The sequence below is a fragment of the Theropithecus gelada genome, chromosome 6 (genome assembly GCF_003255815.1).
Source record: "Theropithecus gelada isolate Dixy chromosome 6, Tgel_1.0, whole genome shotgun sequence".
Classification (NCBI taxonomy): Eukaryota; Metazoa; Chordata; class Mammalia; order Primates; family Cercopithecidae; genus Theropithecus; species Theropithecus gelada.
This window is the reverse complement of record NC_037673.1, coordinates 78610898-78638242: the sequence shown is the minus strand read 5'-3', so window position 1 is coordinate 78638242 and position 27345 is coordinate 78610898. Positions and strand designations below refer to the sequence as shown.

Here is a 27345-nt window from a genome sequence, read left to right as displayed (position 1 = left end):
TAACAGTAGTTTACTCCTTTATATTGCCAAATAATACTTTATTGTATGGATAGACCACATTTTATTTAACGTTTCACCAGAAGATGAACATTTAGAATTTTCCAGTTTGGGGTTATTACTAATGCTCTGATGAACATTCAAATATGTCTTTATGAAGATGTATGCTCCCATTTCTCTTCAGTGAATAGTTAGATTATAGGGTAAGTACGTATTTTACTTTTTGAGGAACTGCCAGTTTTCTAAAGTCGTTGTAACATTTTACATTCCCAGCAGAAATGTATGAGGATTCAAGTTTTGCCACATCCTTTTCTACACGTTATTTTCTAATTTTAGATTATATGCATTCAGATTGGTGTGTAGTGGTATCTGATTTTAACTGTAATTTGCATTATCTAATGATCAAATGATGTTAAGCATCTGTTCATGTGATTATTAACCATTCTTATGTCTTCTTCAATGAAATGCCTATTCAAGTCTTTGGCCAACTGTTTGACGCAGTTGTTTATATTCTTATTATTAAACTGTAAATATTCTTTATATATTCTAGAAACAAATCCCTTATCAGACATATGATTTGCAAATATTTTCTCCCAATTCATGGCATGTGTTTTCATGTTCTCAATGATGCCTTTTTGAAGTGCAGAATTTTTTTATTTTGATGAAATCCAATTTATCAATTTTTTCATTTATGTATTCTGCTTTTGATATTATAGCTGAGAACTCTTTGCCTAAAACTAAGTTCACAGAGATTTTCTGCTTTCTTTCATAGGTTTAGCTATTATATGTAGGCCTATCATCCATTTTAATTTTTGTGTTTCATGTGAGATAAACACCTATGTAATTTTTTTTTTCAAGTTGATACCCAATTGTCCAAGCACTGTTTGTGTAAAAGACTATCCTTTCCCCATTAAATTGTCTTCGCAGCTGTGCTGAGGACCAATTGACCATAAACATGAAGGCTTACTTCTACAGTCTCAATTCTAGATTCTCATTTTATCAGTGAGACTATGTCTGACATTGAGAGGTAACAACGTGCAAGCAGCCCTCACTCTCCGCATCTCCTCAGCCTTGGTATCCACTCTGGTGGTGCTTGAGGAGTCCTTCAGCCCACCACTGCATTGTGGGAGCCCCTCTCTGGGCCGGCCAAGGCCGGAGCTGGCTCCCTCCGCTTGAGGGGAGGTGTGGAGGAAGAGGCGCAGGCGGGAAACGGTGCTGTGTGCGGCACTCACAGACCAGCGCCAGTTCCTGCGGGTGTGGGCGCGGGTGCAGGGGCAGGGGTCCCCACACTCGGAGTGGCCAGCCAGCGCCCCCGGCTCAGGGCGGCGAGGGGCTAAGCACCCAGGCCAGCAACTGCAGAGGTTGCTCTGGGTCCCCCAGCAGTGCCGGCCTGACAGCACTTGTGGGCAGCTCCACCTGCAGCCCCGGTGAGGAATCCACTGGGTGAGGCCAGCTGGGCTCCTGAGTCTGGTGGGGACTTGGGGAACTTTTATGTCTAGCTAAGGGATCTAAACGCACTGATCAGCACTCTGTGTCTAGCTCAGGGTTTGTAAATACACCAATCAGTACTCTGTGTCTAGCTCAAGGTTTGCAAATACACCAATTGGTACTCTGTATCTAGCTAACCTCGTGGGGACTTGGAGAACTTTTCTGTCTAGCATTCTGTGTCTAGCTCAAGGATTGTAAACACACCAATCAGCACTCTGTGTCTAGCTCAGGGTTTGTAAATACACCAACCAGTACTCTATGTTTAGCTCAAGGTTTGTAAATACACCAACTGGTACTCTGTATCTAGCTAACCTAGTGGGGAGTTGGAGAACTTTTATGTCTAGCTAGAGGATTGTAAATGCACCAGTCAGCACTCTGTCAAAATGGACCAATCAGCTCTCTGTAAAATAGACCAATCAGCTCTCTGTAAAATGGACCAATTAGCAGGATGTGGGTGGGGTCAGATAAGGGAATAAAAGCAGGTTGCCCCAGCCAGCAGTGGCAACCCACTGGGGTCCCCTTCCACACTGTAAAAGCTTTGTTCTTTTGCTCTTTGCAATAAATCTTGCTGCTGCTCACTCTTTACCTCCACGTTGCCTTTATGAGCTGTAACACTCACCACGAAGGTCTGCAGCTTCATTCCTGACAGCGAGACCATGAACCCGCCACAAGGAAGAAGCTCCAGACACATCTGAAAGTCTGAAGGAACAAACTCCAGACACACCATCTTTAAGAACTGTAACACTCACCGCGAGGGTCCGCGGCTTCATTCTTTTTTTTTTTTCTTTGAGACGGAGTCTCGCTCTGTCACCCAAGCTGGAGTGCAGTGGTGCGATCCTGGCTCACTGAAAGCTCCACTTCCTGGGTTCATGCCATTCTCCTGCCTCAGCCTCCCGAGTAGCTGGGACTACAGGCGCAGCTTCATTCTTGAAGTCAGTGAGACCAAGAACCCACCAATTCCGGACACAATATAATGACTATCTTTATAATAATAATATTACATCATCTTGGTTATTATATCTTTGTAGTAGCTTTTGAACTCAGAAAGAGTTCTCCAATTGTTTCTTGTTTTCCAAGATTGTTTTGTCTACTCTTGCTTGCTTGAAATTCTACATAAATTTTAGGATTATTCTGTCAATTTTTGCTAAAAAACCAGCTGGGATTTTGATAGGCATTTCATTGAATCTATGTACCAATTTGTAAGTATTTATCTTAACAATATTGATTTTTTTTTGAGACAGTGTCTCGCTCTGTCACCCAGGCTAGAGTGCAGTGGTGTGATCTTGGCTCACCATAACCTCTGCCTCCCAGGCTCAAGCAATCCTCCTGTCTCAGTCTCCCAAGTAGCTGGGACTACAGGCATGCTCCACTATGCCTGGCTAACGTTTTTGTATTTTTTGTAGAGATGGAGTTTTGCCATGTTGCCCAGGTTGGTCTCAAACTGCTGAGCTCAAATGATCTGCCTGCATCAGCTTCCCAAAGTGCTAGGATTACAGGCGTAGGCCATTGCACCCAGCCAACAATATTAAATTTCTAATCTATAAGTACAAGATGTTTTCCCATTTATTTAAGTCTTTAATTTCTCTCAACAATGTTGCATAGTTCTCAGTGTAGGAGTCTTGAATTTCTTTGGTTAGACTTATTTGTAGGTATTTTTTGATGCTATTGTGAAGGCAATTCTTTTCATTCATTTCTTTATTCTTTATTTTTATTATTATTATTGTTATTATTAATGTTGTTATTTTTGAGAAGGAATCTTGCTCTGTTGCCCAAGCTGGAGTGCAGTGGCGCGATCTCGGCTCACTGCAAGCTCTGCCTCCCAGGTTCATGCCATTCTTCTGGCTCAGCCTCCAGAATAGCTGGGACTACAGGCACCCGCCACCATGCCAGGATAATTTTTTATATTTTTTGTTTAGTAGACATGGGGTTTCATCGTGTTAGCCAGAATGTTCTCAATCTCCTGACCTCGTGATCTGCCCACCTCGGCCTCCCAAAGTGCTGGGATTACAGGGGTAAGCCACCGCGCCCGGCCAATTCTTTATTTTGTAAAGATGGGTGTCTCGACTATGTTGCCCAGGCTAGCCTCAAACTCCTTGGCATCCTGAGTTTCTAGGATCACAGGAATACACCACCATGGCCAGGAGCAGTTTTCTTAATTTCATTTTTGCTTATTCATTGCAAGTATATAGAAATACAATTGGTTACTGTATATTGACCTTGTACACTATAACCTTACTGGAGTCAGTTTATTAGCTCTAAGAGTTTTTTCGTGAATTCCTTAGTGTTCCTATACACCAGATCATATCATCTGCAAAAAGGGACAGTTTTACTTCTTTTCCAATCTGAATACCTTTTATCTTATTTTCTTGCCTAATGACCCTGCCTAGAATTTCTAGTTGAATAGAAGTGATGGGAGCAGACAACCTTGTTTTTTTCCTATACTGAGGGGCAAACATTCAGTATTTCACCACTAAGTATGTGGCAGCTGTGGTCTTTTGCCTAGATGCCTTTATTAGGGTGAGGAAGTTCCCTTATATTCCTGGTTTGTTGAGAGTGTTTGTTATTAACATGTGTTGGATTTTGTCACGTACCTTTTCAGCATCTATTGAGATGATCATGTGGTTTTGTGCTTAATATTGTGAAATAATTTAACTGATTTTCAGATGCAAAACCATCTTTACATAAGAGGAATGAATCTCAGTTGGTCATATTGTATAATACTTTCTGTATGGAGCTGGCTGCTTTTTGCTAGTGTTTTGTTTCATCATGTTTACATCTATGTTCATGATGGATATTTGTCTATAGTTTTATTTTCTTGCAATGTCTTGTCTGGCTTTGATATTATGATATTATCAGCCTCACAAAACGAGTTGGGAAGTGTTCACTCCTCCTCTATTTTCTGAAAGAGTTTACAAGGAACTGGTATAATTTCATTAAATTTTCAATAGAAAACACCAGTGAAGTCATCTTGGCCCAGGGTTTTCTTTGTGGAAATATTTTAAATTGCTAATTCAATATATTTACTTACTAATCTATTTCATATTAATATTATCTTTACATGTGGCAAATATAGAAATTTTGCTCTCATATAGCTATATTAACCAATTTGTCCTATTATTGTCATGTATATTGTATCTACCTATATTATAAACCCAATGTCAGTGTTGTAATTATTCCTTTGTTCAATCTGGTATAAAAGACAATAATAAAAAAGAAAATGTGTATTTATATTTTATATTAATCCAAATATTTTATGTTTTTTGTTATTTTTATTTCTTCCTGTAGATTCATGTTACCATTTCATGTTGTTTCCTTTCACCCTGAAGATTTCTCTTAGCATGTGTCATAAAATAGGTCTGTTACCAATGAATCTGTTAATTAATAACTGTCTATTTTGAAAGATACTTTGCTGGATATAAAATTATTGATTTCTTTTTTTGTTCCTTCAGAATTTTGTAAATGCCATATCACTGCCTTCTGACCTTCACTGCTTCAGATAATAAGTCTGTTGTTGTTATATAGATGCTGTCCTATATGTTTCTTCCTCTCTGGCTTTCAAATGTTTTCTGTGTAGATGTGTTTCAATGTATCTTTTTGTATTATTTATTTATTTATTTATTTTGAGATGGAGTCTCACTCTGTCACTCAGGTTGGAGCGCAGTGGCATGATCTCGACTCACTGCAACCTCCACCTCTCTGGTTCAAGAGATTCTCCTGCCTCAGCCTTCCAACTAGCTTGGATTACAGGCACGTGCCACCATGCCCAGCTAATTTCTGAATTTTTATAAAGATGGGGTTTCACCATGTTGGCCAGGCCAGTCTGGAACTCCTGACCTTGGGCGTTCTGCCTGCCTCAGCCTCCCAAAGTGCTGGGATTACAGGCGTGAGCCACCATGCCCAGACTATCTTTTGGTGTTTATCCCACTCAAAGTTTACTGAGTTGCTTGGATGCTTAGATTAACGGTTTTCATAAAATTTTAGAAAGCTTTGGCTCTCATTTTCTCAAGTATTTTTTTCTACCTTTCTCTCTCTTCTGTCCTGCAATTTACATTACACATATGTTGGCACATGTGATGTCCCAAATGTCTCTGAGGATCTGTTCATTTCTCTTCCATCTTCTTTGCTCTTCGTTCCTAAAATTATTCACTCTATTGATCTGTATTCAAGTTTACTGATGTTTTTTATTCTGACAATTTGAATCTGGTGTTCAGCTGCTATAGTAACTTTCTCATTTCAGTTATTATACTCTTCAAATTCAGAATTTTCATATTGTTTATTTCAAATAATTTCTGTCTCCTTACTGAGAATCTTTACTTGTTGATACATTTATATCATACTCTCCTTTAAGGCTTTAAACATGTTTTCCTTAAGTTTAGTATACAAATGTGTGTGTGTATACATATGTATATATGTGTATATATACATATACACATAAACATACATATGTGTGTATGTGTGTATATATAGATACAGATATAGATATAAACTGTGCTTTGAAGTCTGTCTACCAAATTCAACATCTTTTTTCCCCCAAGTATGGACCACACTTTCCTGTTTCTCTATATGGCCAATTTGTTGAAAACTAAACAATTATTTTAAATAATATATTGTAATAACTCTGGGTTTCGATTATTTTCTTTCTGAAGTTTGCTACTGTTGCTTTTTGTTTATTTGTTTATTAACTTACCTGTGGTAAATGTATGAAATCTGTTTCTCTTGTGATGAGTGATAACTGATGTTTCTGCATAGTTTATTTTATTCTTGATTTTTAAATTTTAAGCCTAGCTCCAAAAGGGTTACTCTGTGTCTAGACAGTTTTGAGGTCAGCCAGTAATGGATAGAAATAGTACACAAACACCTCAAGCTAATAGGTTTCTTTTCTTTTGTTGGGGGGCGTGGTGGCGGGTAGAGGAGTATGTTCAAAGTCCAGCCTCTCTTTTTCTTTCTTTTTTTTTTGAGATGGGTACCGCTCTGTCGCCCAGGCTGGAGTGCAGTGGCGTGATCTCGGCTCACTGCAAGCTCCACCTCCCGGGTTCACGCCATTCTCCTGCCTCAGCTTCCCAAGTAGCTGGGACTACAGGCGCCCGCCACCATGCCCGGCTGATTTTTTGTATTTTTAGTAGAGACAGGGTTTCACCATGTTAGCCAGGATGGTCTCAATCTCCTGACCTCGTGATCCGCCCGCTTCGGCCTCCCACAGTGCTGGGATTACAGGCGTGAGAGCCCGTGCCTGGCCCAGCCTCTCTTTTTCTATTCTCCTATGAAGATATGTATTATCTCTAGGTTAGGCCAGAACTGTAAAAATAGCTTGGGCCCTCTCTTCAGTCTCCACTGCAAGAGTGCATGAACACTTTCAGCTAGGAATATGTTTGCCCCAATCACGAGCACAACCAGTTTAGTAGATCCATTGGCCCAACACACCTACCCACTGCCACCAAGATCATTACTTCTACTGACAGTGCTGCTGGTTGTATCACTCTCTGCTGCAAATTGAGTGAGCCCTCTTTAGCTCAGGTACAGCAGTTGCCAGTCCTCATGGCCAGCCAGATGCTGGCACAACTTTCATACTGACCAAGCTCATGAATGTGGGCAGACAGTGATAGACGCAGTCTCAGGCAAGCAAGAAATCCACAGACTCCCAGTTCTTCCCCAAACTTCAGCAGTTTTTCAAGAATAAACAATTCTTATAACGCTGTTTGTCTTTGGCCATGTTTGGAAGTACTTATTTGCTTATTTTTGGGTCAATTTTAGATTCATAATTGATTTGGGGGTAAAGGATTTGCCAGTTTCGTCACTCATCCATAGCCAGAGACAAATAACATTGAAATAATTTTTGTCTCCCCCCAAACATATAAAGATGTAGAAATACTTGCCTAGGAGTTCTTATCAAATCTATATTTTAATACTAGGAAATGAGAAACCATCATAGATTTGCAAACAACCTTTGAGACATTTGAGAGTTCTCAGGTAAATAAATAGTAAGTCAAAATCTGAAGAAATTAATATACACAGGGATGACTTCAAAAGAAATATGTGCATTCTGTTATTTTCTCCACAAGCTACCTACCATGAAGACTTACTTGTTCAGTCTGATGATGTTGACTATCTTTCTTGAGAATGTATGTACAAACAGGATCTTTTTTTCTACATAGGAGATAAAAGTGTTCTCATTCTCTTGTATCAGTGGCAATTTCCTCATTGTTAGAAAATTTGCAAGGGTTTTTATAATATTTCAAGAGTAGATGTGCTGATGTGGTTAATTATTTTACAAAGCAAATACTTTTTCATTATTTTCCCCTGTGTAACCAAAAGTAAGGTACTCAATCTTTCTAGGCCTCTGTTCCCTCACTGGAAAAACAATGAGCTTAAATAATGGGATCTAGAACTATACAGTCTAGATTTCCAAAGCATATAATGTTATTCCTAGCAACAATGGTTATGTATAAAAGTCCATTATTGCTAGGAAATACACTTAACTTGCTTTTCCAGTTTGGTGGTAGGTTTAAATAAATCAAGCTTTTAATTTAAAACTTATAAATAAATGTGTCTATGATAAACAAGCTGGGTAAGACTAAGAGCATAATCTGTTATTCTAAAGCTGAGTTTCTGAGTAATCTCTTTGGCAGTACATGTTGTTATCCCCTCTGTGAGTAGACATTCACTGTTTGAAGCAACAAGCCCTTTGATACTTAAAAATATTGGATTCTGTTCTATTTTTAAAAGCTACTATATCAGTATTCATCAACTGTTGGACATAGCCATTCATTTATCTTCAAAAAGGCTATTCTATAATCACACTTCCTTTCAGGAAGCCTACCAACTAAGTGAAAGCCTAAATTACTGATAGCAGTTATACAGGGACCTTCCTGTTGGTTAGGAAGCAGGATTAATTGAACTAATGTGCTAAATCTTGGGCTAGTAATTATGCAGAAAAGTGGGAGGAAAGTTTATTATATTTGTTTTTAATGGTTGTGCACCTATAATATGCAGCTGAAAAGAGTAAAACATTCTAGAAAAGTAGATTTCTTATTTCTATTTTATTAAGGCTGACTTAATTATTCTATTATTGTAATAAATATTGTCAATTCTATTAATAGAAATAACTATAATTTTGAAATAGTGATTATATATTATAATAATTAATGAGGAATTAAAATAATTAGCCTTATGATAGTTAACTAATTAGGAGCCAATTAAGCATAGCTTTTCAAAATGTTTCACAAGAAAAATCCTATCTTTATAAAATAAATTCAAATTTTCCACTAAATATTTACATGCTTTTTGAATTATGTTAAGACTAAGAAATGTTTCATAATGGCTAAAATTCTTAGAATATTCATATATATTTTAAAATTGTTTTCACATACAATTCTGTTATTAGAGCATGAAAATGGTTGTGAAGCAGTATTTTAAAACTGCACAATGATAAGCTGTTCTTAGATTATACCTGATATTGTTGGGGCAAATAAAAGGCCAATTGCATGTAGTGTTGTTGCAGGTTTTGGCTCTAAGGCTATACATAATGGTGCTTCTATCTCTACATATTTTGGTGAGGTTCTGCTATTTAGTGGACATAGTTTAACAACATTTCTCCTCAGATAGGGACATCATGTTTTTCCTTGATTTAGACAGAAAGAAAAAGAGAGTTTCTTATAGGGAAGACTGTTTCACAGTACCTATAATAGCCCAATAGGTTTCTATTAAATTCACACACACACACACACACACACACACACACACACACTCACTTTGGAGGCAGGGGGAGCCCAGACTAAGCAGGAAATCCTTAAAGCCACAAGTACTTAATACCAACTTAATAGGGGTGAAAGTGATCCCCAGTCCAAAGCTTGAGCTATAAAGAGAGACTACAGCAACTATTTTATTTATCACAATCTTAATATAAAACAAAGTGAAATCCAGGGCCTTAGTGTGCAGCCATAGCTTAAGAAATATAGTCAGTAATACATTCACTATCTATCTGGAAATTCTAAAATCCAAGACATAATAAAAGTAAATCTTGCTATGGAAAAATATAAAATGTAGTGTAGGGTGATATTGACTGTGATACTCACGTTTCAGAATACTTTGGGGATTTCCTTTTAGCCAAGAAAATGAGTATTTTAGAGGTTTTTCATGCTATATCGTACAGGACATATGAGCATGATGTGGTTTATTAGACTGATCTACATTATCATTAGTGATTTCCTCAATAATCCTAGTGGCAGTGGGAAAAATATGAAACTTTAAAGGGAAAAAAAAGCAATAAAATTGATTGCGTATTCATAAAAATGTAACTTAATTTCCTTCAAATTGTATTACCCCTACTCTACTTCTGTATATATGCATAAAAGTAAGCAGACCTTTCCCTAGAGTGAATATGGTAAATATGAATTTACCATTTCATATTTGTGAATGAATTATCATGCCATCTTTGTGAATTTTCCTACATTTGATTATTAAAGAACAATTTCATTTAAGCGGGACAGTAAGGTAAAACAAGTATAACTACCAAATGAAAAGAAATTTCATTTCCATGTACAAAAGTATGATTGTATGTCTATTATGTAATCCAATTCAAATTTACCGTACTCAGATTCGGATTATCATATTCATCTTCATATCACTAAATGATCCTGATCTCACTAAGCCTCTATTTTATCATTAAGAAATTGGGTAATATGTGAACTCAAGAGGAAATCTGGGCATTTTAATAATTAACGATAAAAATCCATTTACTGTAACAAAATAACTACCAAATTATATATTCAGCTACTTAAAGACAGCTTTCTGAAAGTCTGAATAAATGTATTAATCCCCATCAGATTCTCTTTCTTGTTTTTATTGTAGGAAAAGCATACAGGAAACTGCAATATCTAAAATAAATTCACAAATTTATTTGTATTCAAAGAGCAAGTAATTTATTATCAAGATGGTAGAATAAGATAAGGAAGAAATTCTCACTGTTCTGCCTCAAAAACAGTAATACTACATAGAGTTCCAAAAAGAGAAAGCTGTGTTCAACAGAATTATCTCCCATGGACTAAAAACATATTTTGTCTCTGTAGAAGAATTAATTGTGGAAACTGGTAAATTATAGGGTGGCCCATTTTGTTGTTTAACATCTATAATTTTCTTTCTCAGATCTATGAAATCTAGTTGTTAGTTCAGCAACAAGCATTTGAGATCTGAGATTTATTTTTCTATTTTAGTAAGCATCTGTTTCCTAAATATTTCTTTTTGAGGCAGAAGAAAACGGTAAAGTTCTATTAAAAATGCTATTAATTCTTGACATCAAAAACTTACCAAAAGCAAGTTAAATGCAAAAAAAAAAAAGAAAAAAGGAAACACAGACCTATAGATCATCGGTGTAGTGAACTAGATGTGGGCTACAGAAATAAAGACAACATAGAAAAATATTGTAAAATATAGAAAAATATAGAAAAAACAGAAATATAGAAAATATAGAAAAAAAATAAACTAAACATTTCTAAAGAGAAGGGAGAATTTTGCCAAATTGAAAATAGTACAATTATAGCTTAAAGTTTTACTTAAAATAGACTGAATACATAAAAGTCCTCTTTCTCATGTAGTCATATTTAACCATGTATTTTCTCATCAATAATCTTCAGCTACTTCAAATGTTGGTAAGATACTCTGACTAAGAAATAAGACCAAAGGTCATTGTATTTAATAAAAAATCTGAAAGTTTAAACTGGAAAGAGTTCAAATTATCTTTGTGAGTTTTTCTATATTTGATTCTTAAATAATAATTTCATTTTAAATGGGACACTAGGGTAAAACAAGCACAGCTACCAAATGAAAAGAAATTTCATTCCCACGTGCAAACGTATGATTGTGTGTGTATTGTGTAATCCAAATCTGATTAGAATCAGATGATTCAACCAATTTAATCAATGTTAATAAGTTTCTGTGACTGCAATTAGATACTTTCCTGTGTCTTTGTCTGTTTATTCTACCTTTTCTCCTGTCATTCAGGGGAGTGACTACGCTCCTGGCTAAACTAATTTACTACTTGTCCTTTGGATCCCATCCACCTATAATTTCAGAGACAGATTTCCAGTAGTTTTTCCTCTGTCTACTGCCTTGATGGTTTTACCTGCTCTCTTTAGTTACTCTCATCAGTATACAAACATTTTCTTTCTTTTATTTAAAAACAACAAACAAAAATACTTTTCTTTATCCTACTTCCCCCTCCAGCTGCTGCCCCATGTCTTTCCCATTTTTTACAGTGAAATTTGTTGAAAGTGTTGCCTGTCTCATCTCCAGTTCTCTCCTCCCATTCCCTTTGAAACTCCTATTCTCTCCTATCTCCTTCCTTCACCAACCAAGTGAATATGTTCTATTAAGATCTTAATACATTTGTATTGCTAAATCCATCAATCAGCAGGATACCACATTTATATTTTTGCCTCTTACCTCCTGGATGCTCCCTCTCAGTCTTACTTGCTCAGTCAAAACCCCTTCTTCAGCAAAACCTGCTGCCTCTAAGCATACCTAGAATCTGCTCCTTGCTCATCACCTCTCCATCACTCTGGTCTAAGCCAGTCTCATCCTTCACCCAACTGTTGTACTAGTTTCCCATCTGTTATATCTTCTTCTGCACTTGTCATCCTATAGTCTATTCTTAATACAATACACGGACTAATCCTGTTGAAATTTGAGTCAGATTATGTCACTTGACTGTTTAAAATCCTTCAGTAGTTTCCAAGTTAATTCAAAGTAACAAGAGAAGTTCTAATAGTAGCCTACCTCACCCTACACATGATGAGGTCCTATCATCTCTCTCATCTCATTTCCTAATTCTCCCAGTCTTCATCTTTCTACTTTATCCAGATTACACTCTGTACTATTGCTTAAACGCATCGGGAACTTTGTACTTACTGTTTTTTTGTTTTTGTTTTCTGTTTGGCATGCTCTTCCCCAAGATAGCCAAGTCACTTTCACCTTCTCACTGAGGCCTTTTCTGATAGCCTGGCTAAAATCACAACGCTCATCCTTATTCTCACCCTGACCTTTCTATCGGCCTTCTCTGGTTTATTTTTCTCTTTAGCACTTATCGACCTAACATATTTTACATTTATTCATCTTATATATTTTCCTGATTACAATTTAAACTCCACAACGGCACAGATTTTTGTGTTTTGTTGTCTAATGCATAGCAAAGTTTCTGGTACATAATAGGACCTCAAAAATATTTTCTAAATAAATAAATCAAACATTTATTTTTATAATATTGGCTTTAGGTCAAAATTAAGCATAAAATGAGTTCAGAGGCTCCTGTTTCCACTGCCACTAAGAAATCTATAAAATATTTAAAAAAAAACTCATGGGTTTAAACGCTTGCTGGAAACTTGATCCAAAGGACTAAGTCATAGGTACTTCAAACTAAACTGCCATTTTTCCCCTTCTCTTTTCCTCTACTACATCTCACTTGTTGTAATCCTTTTTTCTGAAGAGTGAAAGAAGGCCTCAGCTTCCGTATAATTTAGAGCATTCCTGATTACTTTGTTCCAGTGGCCTATCGATGGCTTTAGCTAAATAAAATCTCAAATCTTAAAGGCAACCAGCTTTAAGCTGAAGATATTTAGCATAAAGGTGTATCTTCCTCATTGCTTATGCTTTTCCTGGTTATATTTAACCAGGAATAGTATACCTTGGAGTACATGTGTATGAATGCTTGCTCACATTGCTGTGCTAACGAGTTGCTGCATTTTACAAATAATATTAAGTTTTAACATTAAAAATTTGAGTTTTTAAAATAAAAATGCTAAAGAATTTTCATAGAATAAGGTTTTTCACAACATTTTTCCATTATGGTTTCTTGTCATTAGAGTAAGAAGCCCAAGTGAGATATTCAACAAAGGAGATAAATTTATATATCTCTTACCTGAAGCCGACCCAGAGGGATCAGGTTGGTTTTCACTTTCCTCATCAGTACTCTCATCATAGACTGGATCTCGGTCAGCAGTCATTTCAGAACAGATTGTAGTTTCCCTAGAAACAGAGACAGGTAGAATTATAAATCATTGGCTCACCCCCTGCTAGGCAGCAAATTTACCAGTAAGTAATTATAGAAAATATTTCTGGAAAAAGATTCTAATTAGACAAACATATTGAAAATTTATATGACTTAGATGAAAGCATCTTAAAACCTATATATTAACTCTTTTAAGAACAAGTTTCTCTTTTACCCAATTTTAATCTGAATTTAGTACTCATTATAATTAATATTAAATCAGTTTCTTATCAGGTACTATTCTTCTATCAAAATACTTTTTTCTACCAAATTATCTCTGTGAGTCACAGGGTATTTAACATTTTACTAATCTCAGAGCAGTTCCTTATTTCATTTGATCTCTGCAAAGCCCTAAGATGGGTATCTTTACCTTTATTATGAAAAAAAGTGATGTGTCCAAAGCTATAAACTAATAGGTATGACTGCAAGACCAGTACCTGTACTAGGACTAGCTGATATCAAATTTTTTTATACTATGTCACTAGTAATTCTGCACTTTTACTAAGATTCAAAGCAATAGACCCTAACGTGTATTTGCTAATGTGTAAAAAAGTTATAATCGTTGAAACCCATATCAGCCATTTGTCACTTATGATTCTTCCATAAAAATCAAGTACATGTCTACTCTCAGAGAAAACGTTAAAGAAGAATAAGATTGGTAATCACACTGTAATCAGGTAAAATAAATGCTCCCTGGAATTTAATATTAACAACTTGATTCAAAAGTTAACTATTGCCTAGACATCAAGATTACAAATATGCATCCAACTTTGTAGTTCTGCAGATGAAAGGGTTTTTAAATTAATATTTCTTACTAATGTCTAAGAATTAAATAATACTTTAATAAGCCTCATGTCAATTTTTAATTTAAGTGTAGGTGAGACAGTTGAGCAGACATGGAGCGAGCATGCTGAGAACTCTCTAGCCCATGGCACCCGTCTAACAGCCTGAGCATCCACATCCAGTCTACCAAATTATCTCATATGACCAAAAAGTTGGCACCTAATGTTCATTAACTTTGGGAAGAAATTCCACTTAAATTTATACATCTGTCATCCAAAAACTAGATAGCCAAAATACCCTTCTTGTTTGATGTCCTTTTCTTGTTCTTGAGCTGTATTTAATAATTTATTATGCAAACTTCTGATTTTTGTTTTCTTCTCATTCAACACCAGAATAAACCGCTTATAAAGATCAGTCTCCAAAGCTTCCTTAGCGTTCACACATTTTTCAAATCTGAAAAAGTAAGTAAACAAATTAGTCATGCAGTTCTGCTTACCATTAACATAATTCAATCTAATAATCAAGAAGATTTCAATAAAATTTTTCAAAGAAAATACAATTAAAGATTATTTTCACATATGCTTTCACTGACTTAAAAGTTTTATAAAGATGGTTAAATACACAATTAGAAATTATTGGTTATTCATGTAATTCATGTACTGAGATAAGAATCAAAACTGAAAATTGATACAAATAAGCCTTTAGAAAATCAAAATGCCTAAAGATAATAATTTATTGATATCTATGGTTTATTTACAAAAGAATGTTTTTATGGGATAAATTTCAAACAAGAGTAAATGTAGCCTGTGTTTCCTCAGTACTATGTTAATATTACTATAAAAGCAACTACAATCTTGTTTTGTGATAAGGCAATACAGCTAATTTGTCTGACTGCTCTACTAGACAATGAACTGCTCTACAACAAGAACACGACTTATCTAGTTATATTCTTATAAGCGAGCACCACACACACACACATACAAATACATATAGAAACACAATACACATATACAATGAAAGTATTCTACTTGATATATCCAAGGAGAGATTAATAAAACAGCAAATGTAAAACACTACGTATCTTCAAATTTAGATACCTGAGACAAAACATAAAATTCTCTATTGTTTATAATTCGTCCCACACTGCTCAATGAGCTAACAGGGAATTGTATTTATTTTAAGCTCCCAAGAGAGATATAAAGTAAAGAAAGCAAAATAGCTGAGGTTGTATATACTTAAAATGTGCACACGCATACATGATGAATACATTCTTATTTTAGAGATTCAAATACAAATTATTTTATGTATTCTTTTCAATGTCGTTTTATACTGCTTATTTACATTGTTGTTGTTCGATATACAAGTATCCTAGTATTTTTATGCTGTACATAAACACACACACATATATACCAGTAGTAACATATATGTGTGTACATATACAGACACACACATATATATTTCAGTGAAATTAGAAACACAAATGTCCAAATTAGATACCTTTTCTATACACACCCTTAAACTTTCAACAATCTACCTATCTAGAGATGCAAAGAATTCAAACCTCTCATAAGATAAAAAGGAAAATATGGCAATATATTCTCTGGGACCAATTTCAGCAAATTCTTATAGCATAGTCTTTGCCAAGGATGTGAACTCCAGGAAAGCAGAGAGCATGTGTGTTTTACTGGCCACGGTATCCTCAGTGCCCAGCATAGTGTTTAGCATTCTACAGATGTTTGGTAGGTTCTTATTAGACAAACAAACAAAGTGAGTAAATTAATATGGACATCTTTTTGGTTTATTTGTTTTCCCAGGTTTACTGCTGATTTATTACAAGGCCTCAACAGTGCTTTATTTTTTCTTTTCAACATCCTGTTCTGCAGCTTCCTTGGTCCTTTTTGCCCAGAGGCCAAAGAGCCAAGCATTGATATGGCAGGTTTTTGTTTTGTTTTGTGTTTTGTTTTGAGAGAGAGTTTCACTCTTGTTGCCCAGGCTGGAGTGCAGTGGCACGATCTCGGCTCACTGCAACCTCCGCCTTCTGGTTTTAAGCAATTCGCCTGCCTCAGCCTCCTGAGTAGCTGGGATGACAGGCGCCCGCCACCATGCCCGGCAAATTTTTGTATTTTTAGTAGAGACAGGGTTTCACCATGTTGGTCAGACTGGTCTCGAACTCCTGAACTTGTGATCCGCCCACCTCAGCCTCCCAAAGTTCTGGGATTACAGGCATGAGCCACTGCGCCCAGTCTGATGTGGCAGTCTTGAAGTTCTCTTCCTCTTGGTGATGACTCTGGCTTTCTCCTTCTTATAGGTATTCCATATGAACATTACTGGTCCTGTCAGTGTGATGGCCAATTTGAGTTCTTCAGTATAGCCGTCTCCCTTCTTGGAGCCCGAGGTTCCTAGAGAAGGAGGATAAGCTTCCAGCAGTACTACTAAAGCTGTTATACATTGGCCTGCAAGGACTCAATGGACATGTTTCACCTTCTTGGATCAATAGAGAAATCAATGGTCCAGGCCATCTTCTTGTGGATGCTGGCCACCCTTAATTCTTCCAAGCTGAAGCCCCTGCCAGCTTGTACTTGGTGTGAAACCTCATGTGGGACATTTTACTAGGGGCCAATGGGTCCAGATACAAGGCACCGGGCAATGCAGTGGGCTTTGACTTGTCTGGTCTCATGTCTGTGGCTCTTCCTTGCAGGCTGGGTGAACCATGTCGCTATGGGCCACTGCCAGTTCTTATAAAAGTGGAGCTTCAGGATTATGCCATTCCTGCTGGGCACCATGTCTGACTATAGCCCTCCAGCAAAGGAGAAGAGCCAAGAAGAATGGCTAATATTGACATCTTATAAGGAAACAGAAAAACAGTGATTCTGAATATTGCATTTTTTTCACTGATTTAATACCTATTCACCATTGTAAAAGTAATATTTTTCATCTTCAGCTTTTTAAAAAACTGCATCAAATAATATCAATCTAGCAGTATTCCCTTCATTCAGCAAAGTTCTCTGAGACAGAAGTATATGAAAAGATGTTAGAAAAAAATTGAATATTGAAAAGGAGCTAGCAATATTGATAGTTTATTTTAAGCAAAGATATGTCACTACATTTATATTTCAGATTGAGTGTTATGTAAGCACGATATTCTCATCTTCCTATAATATTTTCAAAAAAAATAATAAAAAACTTTAAAACATATATATTACTGAAATACCTGAGTATATAATAACATACTTCAAACATATGCAAAGTAAAAACCAACATTTGAAAACATAAACAAATCTATTACAATTTCTTCTATTAAATTTTAGGAATGGTAGCCAATTAGTAATTTATCTGGTTTAAGTCCATATTTAATTTCCATATAAGTCACTTCGATTCTTTATTGAAAGATTGTGTACGTTATTAACAATTAACAAGCTAATTCCCAAACCTTTATTAAAATTAACATTTGGTGTGACACATTCAAAGTGAAAATAAATATAAAAATGAAATATCATATAATATTCCTAAAGAATATTGTTCATCTTAAGTAACCAGTATCCGAACTATGCTGTCAAAGGAAACATTTCTGTGACAGGGAAATAAAGTAAATAGAATGAATGTTATCATATGAGTTAACCTTGCTTGGTTTCAGCAAAGTTTTAGGATTTTTTTGCAACCAAACTTCTGATGATCAAACTGGACAACACTTCTTAGAAAAGTGGGGGAGTAGGAGCTAACTGGAGAAAAAGTATTTGTGTGAACAGTTGCATGACATGAATTTACTCTTAATTCTTAATTTTTCAAGACTCAGAGAATGCTATCCTTTTATCCATCAATCAGTAACTAAGAGGTACGTAGTATCATTCCCATCTAATTTTTAATGCCAATCCTCTCCTAGAGCATTATGATGTTACTATGCCTTCCATTACATGCTTCCTGTCAAGCTCATCCCTCAAGAATTAGACAGGAATTATTAGGTGAGAACATTAGTGGAGAAGAGACATGGGATTCACTGCTAAGTCTGGTGACACTAACAAAAAGCCCATGCACAACTAGATCAGACCACACTAGTTCAAGGATCACATCCAGGCAAATCTCAAATTGGAACAAAATCATAAATAACACCAAACAAGAAAGGTCTAATGATAATTCATCCTTTCTACAATAACTAGGAAAATAGAACAATAATGCTAAATTTAATTAGTAACCTAGCACTGAGGTATCTAAAACCTCGGACAGAAAAAAAAAAAAATAGTAATTTAAAAAAAAAATTAAAAGGACAAAAAAAATACACAAAAATACTGAATATTCAAAATAAAATATCTCTGGGTGGGAAAACAATATAAGAATAACATTTCAAAACAATAACAAACTAGGAGGAAAAACACAACAATTTCATGCAGAAATAACACCAAAAATGAAACAATAGATTAAATGATAGCTCAAAATAAAATAATAGGTACATAAACGTGAAATATGGTACTTAGACACAGTGCAGTAACCCTTAAATTAATAATCAGTTCCGGCCAAAATTGTATCTGGCCCAGGTCAGGGTTGTACGGCAATAGAAAGTCTGAGGAGAGTTGGGAGGACAAAGAAAGCTAAAAAGAACTGGAAAAGCAAGCAGTGGTAAAGAGATTTAATATGCCTTTACGGAAGAAGATGGTGAACAGCTGTTCCTCATCCTTTCTGACAAGAGAACAAGAGGAAATGGCCTTCAACTATACCGTGAAGGATTCAGATTACCCATAGATGGAAGAAAGAATTTTCTGACTGTGACAGTTCTTAAACATTGTAACGGGCTACCAAGGGGAGATGAAGGTATCTCTCTAGGTCTTTAAAAATCAGACTGAATTCATCTGGATATAATGTGATTCTATCTTGAAGGCAGAGAGATGAAGTAGAAGAGCTTTCAAGGTCTTTTATTCTGATGATTCTGTGAGTGTCAACCCAATTCACTGAAAACTGCCTCCAATTATGGGTTTAATAACTATAACTCAGAATAAAGGCAGATAATTTCTAAGCAGAGTTCTGAGTGCAAACAAAACATCTATTCAGTAACATGGAACTTGAGAGTCATTATTAGTAATTAAGTAGAAAACCAACTAAATAAATATAGCCAGTAACCTAAGGATTTATATACACATCTTAAATGTTTCCTCCTGTATCTCAACTATACAAAATTAATGCAGTGATGCCACTTGTTCAAAATGGAGCCAAGAACACAATTATTAAGTGGTAATTTAAAATAACAGCAAATATATATGTTAAAATTCTATGCATTAAAGCTCACACTTTTTACTTATGCTGTAATTTCTCATTCCTCACTCAAGCCTTGTTTATTCTCCACCATCATCCCAAATGAAAATAGCTTTATAGTTGTTTCTGATTATAATGGTGATACATATTTAAATACTAAAACATATACAAAAAATACTCCCCAAAATTAAAGGAAAATGTAGTCTACAATTCCAGATGTACACTATTAACATTTAATTTTCTTCTTCCAGATACTCTCTATTTAAATATATTTTTGCAAACAATGGGATATTGTTTATATTTGTGGTGATGCACGTCTTACCTTAATATATGATCAACATTTTCCACGTTAATAAACACGTGTACACAACTATTTTATGCTCATATAATATCTTATTGTATAGTAAATGTATCTCAGACCCATCTACCTTCGCTTCTACGGGAATTCCCATCCCTTACATTGTGTCCTTCCCCACTATTTTAACACCACCCTCCCATCCCTTCATATGTAGTATAGAAGAAATGCTTGGATCATGGACACTGACACAAGAATAATCAGAGGCTTCCCCCAAAACTATTGCCAAGCTTAACATGGCCCCAACGCTAATGATTCTCTACTTTCTATGTCCCCAGTTATCTAACTTCATATGCTCATGTCCTATTTCTAATCTCCCTAAAGACACTTAATTAGAACTACTGCCTTATGGAAGCTAAAGCTGTAAATCCTTTCCAGCATGCAAAGGCTCTAGTGAGGGAACACTAAGAAACTGCTGCTTGGCCATGATCAAGATGTATTTGCAGCTCCTTAAAGTGGTCTCTGTCCTCTGAAAGGAGAGAAAACCAAATTTGGGAAATATTTAAAGCTACTAATCTAAGATCTGGAATACAATAAAGAGACTAGAATCCTCTGGAGTGGACTCTTTCTTCTCAGTACATAGGGCCACCCCAAAGGCACACATCTATAGACCCTGAAGAAGACATCTGACACAGTATTATCAAAAAAAAAATAGCTGGATCATAATAAGGCAGGTGACAGGGTACATGGCTGTGCTTTTGATCAAACAGGAAATCTCTTGCCACAACAAGACAAAAGCACTTGCTGGATAGTCCAGAAATAGCAAATCAAGCATCTGTGAGCCACATATAATATGTGCCCCTCGCACACACTGTTACAGCACAGGGTGCATTCGTCTCTAATTCCTCATCTTCGTTCCCTGCTGCTTTCAATTCTATGGGAGTGGTGTTGAATACTGATGAGATAATACCTCTTTCAACCTCTGGCAGACATTTTAAAGCAATTTGTTCAAGTACCAAGTACCCAGTCTGCATTTTTGTAGGCAATTTGTGGATCAAATTTCCTATCATCCTGAGGGTATTCTGAGTTTTAAATATAATGGTTTATCACGACCATAGCTCATCTCCTTTAATTTGATTTATTTCACATATTAAATAGAAAATACACCCAAGCTACAGATATAGGTCCAAGAAATGCTTTGTATTACAGATACCTGATACTTATTCATACCATGACATAGAATTCATCTTTATTCATGAATAAGCAGTAAAGAGAAAAATTAACTTTTTCTGCATGGTTTCCTAATACACAGTTTGGATTTGGTCTCATTTTTGTATTATTTATATATAATATATATAATTGGAGATAGAAATTAATTTAGATCTAAGATAGGACAAAACCACTTTACTAATACAATACACGAAAGTCAAATAACATAGGTGCTAGGAACTTAATTTTACATGTTTTGCATTAGTTAATAAATATAATTGAATGTACAGAAAAATAACCGCTTTTAGTCAGCCTCATTTTCACATACATATATTGACAGTGGTAAAACCTTCACCATTTTTCATATACTTCCACATATACTCACTAATGTCCATATAGAGTAATCACAATGGTTGCACTAAAAATACTCTAAATATGTTGGATAACTGTTCCCATGCTTTAGCGTTATTTAAGCAAAAGATTTAAAAAATCTACTGGATGTACTAATAATTATTATCATTATTATAATATATTCCACATAATGATTTCAGACATCATTTTCTTTCTCACTATATATATGTGTGTGCATACACATACATATATATACACTATATGTGCGCATACACACACATATATATATTATATATGACTCAGTGAGGATATAAATGGTCATAACATGCATTTTATTTCCTTCAAACATCTTATACAGAATAGAATAATAAAGGTTACACATTGGGCCGGCCTAGATTACATTTAGTTGAAAAAGTTCATAATTTAAAAAAAAATTATTTTTTTCTTCCTCATTTAAAAAGAGGCAAAGCCAGAAAAATAAAAGGCTTCCAAATGTCTTGTCCAGTAGCCACAATCAGCTCATCCTTTAAAAATGCTTATAGTATGAATTTTCAATAAATCAGGAGAAATAAGTCTCTGTTGGGAGCCAAAACACTATCATTTGAAATAGGTGCCACTCACTGATTCCAAATAAGAAATCAATTATGTTTATTTTATTTCATGTCTCTTTTTAATTCATTATTAATCCTATAATTTGAGCTGAATTAATCTTTATAAATAGTTACTGCTTAAGTTATTTATTAGTATTAATGGGTATTGATCTTCAATGCCCAATTGCTCCTTATTGTTTATAAGTTTGCTGGTGCCACCACATACTAATGACATAAAAGTGTTAATGTACTTCTATAATATACAATATTGACTAATAATTTTGTTTAATCATATTCAGTTAAGCTAAACTTAATGACAAATTTTGTATGAAATATATGCTAATCTGGCCGGGCGCGGTGGCTCAAGCCTGTAATCCCAGCACTTTGGGAGGCCGAGACGGGCGGATCACGAGGTCAGGAGATCGAGACCATCCTGGCTAACACGGTGAAACCCCATCTCTACTAAAAATTACAAAAAATTAGCCGGGCGAGGTGGCGGGTGCCTGTAGTCCCAGCTACTCGGGAGGCTGAGGCAGGAGAATGGCATGAACCCGGGAGGCGGAGCTTGCAGTGAGCTGAGTTCCGGCCACTGCACTCCAGCCTGGGTGACAGAGCAAGACTCCGTCTCAAAAAAAAAAAAAAAAAAAAAAAGAAATATATGCTAATCTACATATGTTGGAAATTTACAAATCATTAACTTAAAGCTATAACAATATGACAAGGGCTCCGTATTTTTATACCACAAGCAAACTGTGTACACACCGTCCTTGAACATCATTCCAATCTCTCAGAAGCCTTTCATTTTCTTTCTGCAGGTGCTCATTTTTGGCTTCATTTACTGCGATGGTGTCCAAGCAATAACAAATAAGTTCTCTAATGACTTCAGCTGGGTTTTCAACTTTCTCTAGGTTGAAGGAACCAAGTCTGAACTAAAATAAAACAAAAACATGTTTAATTTGAGGAAAATATCAAGATTGAGCAGCATCGTTTTAAGCATACACAATTTCTTCTGAGAAGAAAAAAGTGTAAGAAAGATTTAAATACAATGCATTTACCAGATATACAAACAGTGAGCAAAAAAACTGGGCTACAACCTAAAGTTTCTTACTTTATCATATAAATCAACATATAGCCCAGGACTAATTTTTGTAAGTGGTAAGTCACTCTCCCATCTCCTAGCAGAAAAGAAAGCAACATAAATACTGTATAAACATACTACCATCTGTTTGCTAAAGCCTAATTTTAAGTCTTTCTGCTCAGAATAAGAAAAGGAATTATATATGAGAATTTTAAACTCTAATTTCTATTCACACAAATGCTAAAATGGAATAACTGACCTTTTATTGAAGAAAGCTCAAAATTTTGTTATAGCTAAGAGAAAGGTAGAGTTTTAGGAAACCAGTAGCTACACAATAATTAACTCTTTTATCTAAAGACAATAATGTATTACCATAAATTGCCAATAATAAAGTTAAGTGTCAAGCTTTAGTACTTCTGCATAAAGGTAAGAATCTTAAAAATACCTTAATTCCTCTACTAGGGTACACTTTAAAATAAAATACTCTAATAGTTTTAGTTACACTTACGGAATTCTGAAGGGAACACAGGTATTCCCCATTTGGCTGATAAGGATGCTGAAGCACAATGATTAGTAATAATGATTATAATTATCCTGAAAATTAAAATTATTATAACAGATAACAAATTATGATGATGATTACTATGCAGTTACCATATCTTTTGGTTGAAATATAGCTCAAGCGTAGCAAAAATATAAACTAGGATACATCTTCACCGTAAAAGAACTATTATCATATCCATATTATATACCAGTAAACTCAGATTCAGAGTAGTTATGCAAGCTATTGAAGGGGTAAAGTCAAGATTCTACTATGCTATGCTGTTGTGCTGCTTCTTGGTAAGAGAGTATCCCAACTAGACAAAAAGTAGGGGAAGAATTAGGTTCAGAACCTACACATAATTCCAAAGAAAGATGCTAGTAGTACTGAGTCTGTAGAAGAAGAGTAAAATGAGAATTTTTGTTTTGTTTTGGGTTTTTGTTTTTTGCCTCCAAGATCGCAAATTTCTATTATGCATTTATCTGATAAGAAGATTTCTGAAAGGTATTGCTTTTAAAAGAATATTTCTATAAATATGTTACACACAGGTTAAGAAATATTTAAGATGGTTGAGGATTCTGAGACAAATCTTTATTAGACAATTTACAAATAAAAGCAGACTTCACTAAAGTAGACATCCACTGTGAAACTGCATTCGTACAGTTTGATAAAGCAGTTGTAGTTTTCTCATGCAATGAAATATCGTTCATTTAACAGGCACATAAGCTTAAATAAGAAAGTTTTACCTATATAAACAATAAATAAATTGAAAGCAAATTTGAACAGTTACCTTTTGAAGCTTCTCTGAGTGTAAATATACACACAAAGTTAAAGAAATATGTCACCTGGCCAGCTGTAGTAGCTCATGCCTGTAATCCCAACACTTTAGGAGGCCAAGGTGGGTGGATCACCTCAGATCAGGAGTTTGAAACCCGCCTGGCCAACATGGTGAAACCCCTTCTCTACTAAAAATCCAAAAATTAGCCAGGCATGGTGGTGCACGCCTATAAGCCCAGTTACTCAGGAGGCTGAGATATGAGTATCACTTGAACCGAGATCATGCCGCTGAACTCTAGCCCGGGCGACACATCAAGACTCAGTCTCAAAAACAACAACAACAACAACAACAAAGGAAAAAATGTCACCTACAGAATATTAATGTTTTGAGTTGATACAAAGCAGGAGAAAAAAAAAATAAGCTTACTTTATTTTAGACAATAGGTTACACTAGCAAAACACAAACCCACAAAGTGGTTTTGTATTCTTTCATTATGACAATTTCCAGGTAGGTTGGAGAGAAGTGGACATTTTCAGAAAGAAAAAGTTTTTTTAACACTTGAAAAGTTTCAAAATGCCAAAAGCACAAAGAATTCATCCCACACTTTGATCCTGAAATAAAATAATCAGTAAAATATAAATGAAGAGATAAATACAAGTCCAGCCCTCTACACTTCTATCTCAGATGACAAAGAAAGGACTAATTTTAAATCACTAATAACAACTTCCTTCAAAATATCACTCAAATATACTGATGAAAACTTCCAAAACCCTCTTAGATCTTTTTGCAGCTACTTAGTGTAAAATAAACATGAAATGTCATTTCTTCTTAAAAGTACACAACTATTTTTATTATATCTAATTTCTAATTATTGTCACCAGTTTCTAGTCCTTCAATAGATAAGGACATCTGTTATTCTACACAATAAAAATAAACTAGAAGTATCTAGAAATTTAATGAAAGAAAAGGATTTTACTTGAAATACTCAGATTAATTTTTTTAAATTCTCAAAAGTATGAGCATTTGGCTTATATACACATGGTTCATAGCCAGGAGCAGGAAGCACTCTTTCACCTTCACTGCTGCTGTTCTAGCCTGTGCACATTATTACAGATGCAAGGGGCCACACGCCTAGATGCACTGGACTTCAAAAAGGGCCTCATATCAGGCTTAATGAGTTGAGAAGTATAAAATATTTATGTGTTCTACCTCTACATCCAGTCCACCTTTATTCTGTCCCACAACAAAAGAAAAGCAGCAATTTAAGTATCATTTTAACGCCAGCAAATTAGCACAAAAGCTATATTGTACTGTTGTGTCAATTTTTAAATTTTTCACTCCAGTTTCTAGTTTGACATATAAGGTTACTGTCACTGCTATTCTTTAGTTATTATTCTGTCACTTCAAAATAATCTACAGTATAAAACCATGACTTCAAATGGTACGGCAGAGTCAGAAAGCACATATTAAAGACATTTTGAGAGCATGTCTCTTCTGTTAGAAATTAAGAGTTTTTTTGTAGTTAGTTCTCAATTTTATTAATAATTCAGAGTACACAGATCTGTGTTAAGAACCTCAATCTATAATCTAAGAGTTTAAGCTATGTCTGCATTTCTCTATGTAAAGAAGGGCAATTGACTTTTAAAATATTGATAATCGGCAAGGTGTGGTGGCTCAAGCTTGTAATCCTAGCACTTTGGGAGGCCAAGGTGGGTGGATTTTTGCCTGAGCTTAAGAGTTCGAGACCAGCCTGGGCAACACCGTGAAACCCTGTCTCTACTAAAATATAAAAAAAATTAGCTGGGTGTGGCGGCGTGCGTCTGTAGTCCCAGCTACTCAGGAGGCTGAGGAAAGAGAATTGCTGGAAGCCAGGAGGCAGAGGTTGCAGTGAGCCGAAATCGCGCCACTGCACTCCAGCCTGGCGACAGCATGAGACTCTATCTCAAAAAAAAAAAATATATATATATATATGTGTGTGTGTGTGTGTGTGTGTGTGTGTGTATGATCAGAGTAAGTTTCACTAGTTGACTCTTAATGGTTATCATTCTAAGTGATGGAATAAATACTTTAGCTTTTTAAATTTAATCCGCATTAAAAATTATCAATTTCAGAAAACTTACACATTTTCTTTAGCCAGGGGTTTGCTTATTCTGGATATCTTTCTGTCAACTCTTCAAGTCCAAGATTAAATCACTTATCATCACCTCAAGCCCAGGCCAAGTTCTTTTTAACTAAGTTAGCCTATGTATTAGTCGGTTTTCTAAACACTGCTGATAAAGACACACCTGAGACTGGGAAGAAAAAGAGGTTTAATGTACTTATAGTTCCACATGCACTTACATGAGTGAGGCTGGGGGGACCTCAAAAATCATGGTGGAAGGCAAGGAGGAGCAAGTTACGTCTTACATGGATGCCAGCAGGCAAAAACAGAGCTTACACAGGGAAACTTCTGTTTTTTGGGTTTTTTGAGACAGCGTTTCACTCTGTTGCCTAGGCTAGAGTGCAGTGGCACGATCTCGGCTCACTGCATCCTCCGCCTCCTGGGTTCAAGTGATTCTCCTGCCTCAGCCTCCTGAATAGCTGGCATTACAGGGGTGGATCACCACACCTAGCTAATTTTTGTATTTTTACTAGAGATGGGGTTTCACCATGTTGGTCAGGCTGGTCTCGAACTCCTGACCTGGTCATCTGCCCACCTTGGCCTCCCAAAGTGCTGAGATTACAGGCGTGGGCCACTGTGCCCAGACACTCCTGTTTTTAAAACCATCAGCTCTTGTGAAACTCATTCACTATCACAAGAACAATGCAGGAAAGACCTGCCCCTGTAATTCAATCACCTCCCACCAGGTTCCTCCCATGACACGTGGGAACTGTGGGAGTTACCATTCAAGATGAGATTTGGATGGAGACACAGCCAAACCATATCAGCCTACATTGGCCTCTCTAGTCTTAATATT

At 35.7% G+C, this 27345-nt stretch overlaps 1 protein-coding gene across 3 annotated transcripts in view; it reads right to left on the bottom strand.

The window, feature by feature from the left end:
• XRCC4 (X-ray repair cross complementing 4) overlaps nt 1–27345 on the bottom strand; it is a 288623-nt gene that overhangs the window by 146650 nt on the left and 114628 nt on the right. For all 3 annotated transcript variants that reach the window (XM_025387187.1, XM_025387186.1, XM_025387185.1), the window contains exons 4-6: nt 22754–22920; nt 14603–14758; nt 13394–13500 (exon numbers count right to left, since the gene is read on the bottom strand). In XM_025387187.1, the coding sequence (XP_025242972.1) occupies nt 13394–13500; nt 14603–14758; nt 22754–22920 (430 nt within the window). The remainder of the gene's footprint in view (nt 1–13393; nt 13501–14602; nt 14759–22753; nt 22921–27345) is intronic.